Raw genomic sequence first — 6,000 nt, 5'->3', positions numbered from 1 at the left:
TAGCACCCCGTCATTGGTGTCCCCGGGAGGAATAGCGCCCAGTCATTGGTGTCCCCGGGAGGAATAGCGCCCAGTCATTGGTGTCCCCGGGAGGAATAGCGCCCAGTCATTGGTGTCCCCGGGAGGAATAGCGCCCAGTCATTGGTGTCCCCGGGAGGAATAGCGCCCCGTCATTGGTGTCCCCGGGAGGAATAGCGCCCCGTCATTGGTGTCCCCGGGAGGAATAGCGCCCCGTCATTGGTGTCCCCGGGAGGAATAGCACTCCATCATTGGTGTTCCCGGGAGGAATAGAAAAAATGGCACATTACGATTTTTTTTTATGATTTTATCCGATTAATCGATTAATCAAAAAAATAATCGGCCGATTAATCGATTATGAAAATAATCGTTAGTTGCAGCCCTACATAGGATAACATTGAATGGGTTCAGGGGCAGTTGAAAAAAGTGTCCAACTGCCTCTGAACCCGAGTTTAACAGCGTCTCGTGTGCATGAGGCCTAAGCTTTTTAAATTGAGATTGCTTAGACTGCACAAGGCCATTATCACTGCCCAGGGACAGTGCTTTGCAAAAAAAAAGGGCAGCGCTCAGAAGCCATGAACAGTCTTAGTATAATGGAAATATCAGATAGGATTTTATAGATAATTAAATGAGAATGGTCACTTTGACGGGTTGAGATGGCACTTAAGCCCGTCATACATGGATTGAAATCTGGCCAGTTCAGCAGAGACCGGCCACATTTAAATCCATGTATGGGCCCCTGGTGTTACAAAAGTCTATCCATCATCTTGTGCGCAACCAGCCTGTAGGGTTTTTCCCAAACGATTAGTGCCGCCGGCTCTAGCAATTGTGTTCTGCCGGTAGGGAAGGCTCCCTGTGCTGCCTGCTGACAGAACACAATAGCGCTGGGAGAGGGATTCCCACATTAACACTGACTGTGTTGATGGGGGAATTGAGCCATTTTCACCCCTTCCATGCATGGTGGAAGAAAAGAAAATTGCAAAATCGATGACCTGCCTTAGATGTCAGCCTTAAGTGCTATGAGCTCATTTATTAGAGTAAGACGCAATATGTACAGATCATTAATCCACATGAAGCAATGAGGTTGTTTCATAGATTTTACTATTCCAAACTGATGAAGTTTTCTGATTGCAACAGGATACCACATTTTGTAATAAGTAGTGATGATATACAAGAACCCCAATAACCTGCCAGGCTGCCATGTGTATATATTACCTGGAGACATGGGTCAGGTAACTCATACACTAAATAAGAAAAGGTCTCCTAGCTCCTACTTATAATCCAGTTTAATTGCAACTCAAACTAAAAGTCAAGCAGATCAATTATTCACACTGTATTGATTTTCTTGTAGCACCTTCACACAGAATTTTCAGGCAGCAACCTCGTGCTTCTGCAAACTCCATACAGACCATAATTTATTTATCGACATCAGCATAAATTATATAGTGCTGTAGTAAACCAAAATAGTGTATGCACAACGCTAAGCAAACATCTGTAAAAACAAATCGCAAATGAAATGTATCATAATGACACCAAAGACACCTTCTAATGTGCAACAAAACACGTCAGTTTCTGTTACAGTGGCATGAATCTCATGCTCAGTACAGTAATGCATTCGGCCCACTTCTTCCTTCAGCAACAGCTGCCACTTGTTGTCACAGTCACTCTGCAAGGGAGTGTTGTGTAGTCGCCTGCTGTTGAAGTCAGCCATGCAGACATGAGTTCATCTCAGAACGCGCTGCCTTCAAGTTCATCCCAAAGGCACATCTTGGGTCAACCATGGTAATGTTGTAGTTTGTCAGTAATCACAGGACCAGGCAACAGTTTTTAGGTCTGTCAGTGAGTTTGCTTTTTATATCAGTATGAGTCGATTCCAATATCATTCACAATTCAATGACTGATGCATTTAATCTGCAGCTGAGCTCCTATCTTGCTTCAAGCTGAGCCAGAACTCAGAAGGTACTTGCTTACCAAGCATAAGAGGTTCTCGAACTGGATCTTTGTTATATGCCCTATACTGTAGCTAAGAGTGCAATGCACCCTAGATTTGCTCCTTGTACCTCAGAACTATTCATTGTTGTACGGTGGGTTAATACAATGCTACTAGGGCCCAGGTCCTGAATATCTATGTCTCAAATGTAGTGGATGTTTTTATGACACCTTGTGCTATGATCCAACCCTTGTACAACTTCAAGATTACCTGAAAAGTGCAAAAAATCTTAGCCAAGTGGCTTTTTCAGTTCAAAAGAATATCAGGACCATAACCCCAACCATTATACCCACATAGGTAACCAAGTCATCTTACACCTCAAAAGGATGCCTGACAAGTCCCTTGGATGAGTGGTGAAACCTCTTTCCTATAACTAAACAAAAACAGTTGAATGAAAAAAAAAAAAAAAAAAAAATCTAACAGGTACCTCTAACCATGCTATACAGCACAGATGGACGAATCTCCCACTGTGGCTTTTGATAGGTGTCCCAGCCGAATGTCAATATACCTGAACATCGGCCACATCTGGCTGGATGTAGCTGCTGTTTGGTCAACAATTTTCAGCCTGGCACCTCCAATTTTTCAACTGAGGCACTGTATGTCGGGCGGGAACTGGCCAACAGAGCCACCAACTAAGCAAATTTTGGCTTGTTCATCAGGAACTGGTCAAAATTCACATAGTGTATGGTTACCTTTACTAACAGATAAAACGTGCACCAAGCAAAATCAGAAAAATCAAAACTCCAAACTTGCACTTTTTTTTAAACTTAAAGCGGAGTTTTGCTGGAAAAAAAATATTAAAAGCCAGCAGCTACAAATACTGCAGCTGCTGACTTTTAATATATGAACACTTACCTGTCCAGGGAGCCCACGGTGTCGGCAGCCAAAGCCGATCCGTCCTTCGGCTCTCGGCTGCTGCCGCCGCCATCCTCGGTAGGGGAATAAGGAAGTGAAGCCGTGCGGCTTCACTTCCTGGTTCCCTGCTGCGCATGCGCGTCCTCACAGGTCCCTGCTGTATTCTGTGTCTCACAGTGACCCAAATTTATCTATCTTATGGTTACACAAATAATTCAAGCGAAAGTCATACTGTAATTAGATGTATTTGTGAGGAGGATTTATAATCAGTCTATTAAGTCCATAAAAGAGATATTTTTTATAAATACACATATGAAAGAGTTGTGTGCACACAAAAATATAAAAACAAGTTTCCTTTAAAAATAAACCTGGCTTTATTAAAAATTCACAACATTCAGAACAGCAAATGCGAAGATCTGTAAGGCCCCAGTCACACAGGCTTTAGCTGGCTGAAAGCCTATTGAAGCCTCTTAGAAGAATGTCTAAAGTTACAGCCACCATTGCACATTGCTTGTGTAGACCTGAAAGGTGCTCCATCCGATTTAAGAAACCTCCTCAAAGCTTAATGAAAGTTTATAAGTGTTTGCTTTACCTATGTTCTTCAACTGACATTTAAACATTAAAACCAGTCAGAGCTAGGCTTCTTATGTGGGATAACAGGTGACAGATATGGAGTAAAGACAAAAAGAAAGTTGGTGGAGGGGACGCAGAGCGAGAGACGCTTACCAGTACATTAAACCAGTGGAGCCCTTGCAAGTTTAAACCAGCCAGTGGGTGAATCATTCCACCACAACCACCCAAAACTTTATTTTTGAATGGTTAGCACCTTTAACATTCTTCTTCCAACAGTCATCCTGTTCTTTATTCCACTTTCTGTGACCACCATCTGCTATCACTTTTGTGGATATTTTGCAAATGTTCAGTCAACTCCTAATAAGTCAGTATTTAATATTTTGTGTGCCATCTCATTTTATGTACAATATATATATGTATATATATATATATATATATATATATATATATATATATACATATATATATATATATATACATATATATATATATCACACACACATACACTTTTTTCCATTCATATATTCCCCCTCTAAATCAGCTTCTGTGTTGTCAACCAAATACATGAAGAAATATTTAACACTGAATGGCAGAGTGATCTGTTTTAATGGCAGGTTTATATAATTATATTAGGATGTACCTGTAGTGATGTAGTAATAAACGTACAGTATATCAGAATAATGTCAGAGAAAGGAACTCTTTCAAGCTGTGTGGCCTGGATCAATCCATCAGACATTCTTGTAAATCGGCATAAAGAAATGGGTCATACAGACACTTTAAGAGGTAGTTCTTTCTAGGGACACTCTGATCTCCAGTGTTTTCTTATCCTAAAGGCTCACTCAAAGTGGAACTCCAACCCTTCCTCACTCTATACAAAACTATTGAAAAAGGGACATTGGTTGCAGTTCTTCTTTAGCATCAAATGTACAAATAATGTGCCTAGACTTGCTAGTACACAGAACTTTGCAAAAATAACAAACAAGTGAAATGGCAAAAAACCATTAAGCTTAAAACCAATATGGCGTTATCACTGAACACAAGGTCCTCAGAAATAATGTGGTTCCTAAAAGGCGAGTACTAGTTACCCGAAAGCTTAAGATACATAAAACGTATCAGAATAGCTTTAATCAATGAAAGCTGAAGTCTTATTGGCTGCTACAGACCACACCTCCACTTGGCCTTTGATCAAGTTGGTATAAATTCACCCCAAGCGTAAACAGTAGTCACAGTCAGAACCATTCTGCGATATGGAAGCAGTACATCCAATGATGTGTAAAAAAAAATCCTGTAAATCAGTAAATTCTTTGCAACTTTAACTCACAATTTGTGATCAGAACAAAGTTACTTCTCAGGTTTATTCTTTGATGGCTTCTGAGTTGTGGGGCTGGCAGAAGGCTCATTTTCCTTATTTACTCTCTTCACCTTCCCCTTGCCTTTGGAAGAAAAGGTCAGCGTGGCCTTGTTGAATTCCAGAGAGAAAACCCCCACGTCCCCATCAAATCGGTTTTTAGCCACTTGCAGATGTCTCTTGCCTGGACCACTTGTCAACTTTCGGTCCTGGAGGATCATAATATTATCAGCCTCCTGACTGGCCTGGAGCCAGGGAAAAAAAAAAAAAAAAGAAGAGACACAACATATATTTTAAAAATATAATCTCTGACAACACATGGGCTCAATTCACAAAACTAACACAAAAAGAGAGGGATCCTTTTTTTTTTTTTTAAACAACAATTATTTTCAGGTTAGAGCCCGAAGATTTAAAAATTACAATCATGTGTCTAAAACTGGAGATCCTTATCCTGGTGTTAATGCTTTGCAATTTGAGTCTAATGTCAGTAAAGACTGTAATCAACTACATCCATTTTACACCATGTGTCAGCATCCTGCCTCCTATGGAGCCCTTAAAGCCTAAGTACACCTTTTCAATAAAATAGCCTATGCAGTTCAAGGGGCCCCAGTAGATACCAAACTTTGTAAAATATTCATTTGATTTAATTTCTCACCTGTAGACCACATGTGTCAAATGCAATGGTCCGCCAGGCCATTTTATGTGGCTCTCACACCCAGAGCTTTTTCTCAGCAGGAATGTGGCATAACTGTGTTCCACAACCTTTGGATCTTGCCCTCCGCTCCCCACTTACCACTGTTACTTGTAAACACAAAAGCCTTCTGTGTTTACAAGAACAGCTTTCCTCTTGGCGGCTCTCACAGATCCCTGCCTGCCCTGCACTCACAGCAGGGACAAGGTAGATGTAGATGAAGGTGCAGTGTGGGATGGGGCTCCACGTGGTAAGCTTGTGATCACCATCTGTGCCTGGGTGCATAGATGCTGACCAATGATCTCCCTACAAGCGAGAGAGAGATGTGGACAGCATGTGAAAGAGCTGAACCCTAAACCCTGCACTCTGTACGTAGCGTGCTCTGTACACAGTGCACCCTTGAACTCTGCACTATGAATAGCAAATCTCTGAACTCCACACATAACGCACTGGTATTTATGGCCCTTTTAAGATCCTCCCACTGTCAGTGCAATTTGGCCACACCCATCATTCAATGCAGTTCAG

At 41.5% G+C, this 6,000-nt stretch overlaps 1 protein-coding gene across 4 annotated transcripts in view; it reads right to left on the bottom strand.

The window, feature by feature from the left end:
• Window positions 1–3,213: 3,213 nt before the first annotated feature.
• The window catches only part of TWNK (twinkle mtDNA helicase), a 38,675-nt gene continuing 35,888 nt past the window's right edge, over window positions 3,214–6,000 (bottom strand). For all 4 annotated transcript variants that reach the window (XM_073596161.1, XM_073596162.1, XM_073596160.1 and 1 more), the window contains exon 6: window positions 3,214–5,029. In XM_073596161.1, coding sequence (XP_073452262.1) covers window positions 4,778–5,029 — 252 coding nt within the window. In that variant the 3' untranslated portion in view covers window positions 3,214–4,777. The remainder of the gene's footprint in view (window positions 5,030–6,000) is intronic.

This window comes from Aquarana catesbeiana, linkage group LG08 (genome assembly GCF_042186555.1).
Source record: "Aquarana catesbeiana isolate 2022-GZ linkage group LG08, ASM4218655v1, whole genome shotgun sequence".
NCBI classification, from domain to species: domain Eukaryota; kingdom Metazoa; phylum Chordata; class Amphibia; order Anura; family Ranidae; genus Aquarana; species Aquarana catesbeiana.
The sequence above is the reverse complement of the archived record's forward strand: the minus strand, read 5'-3'. Positions and strand labels throughout refer to the sequence as shown.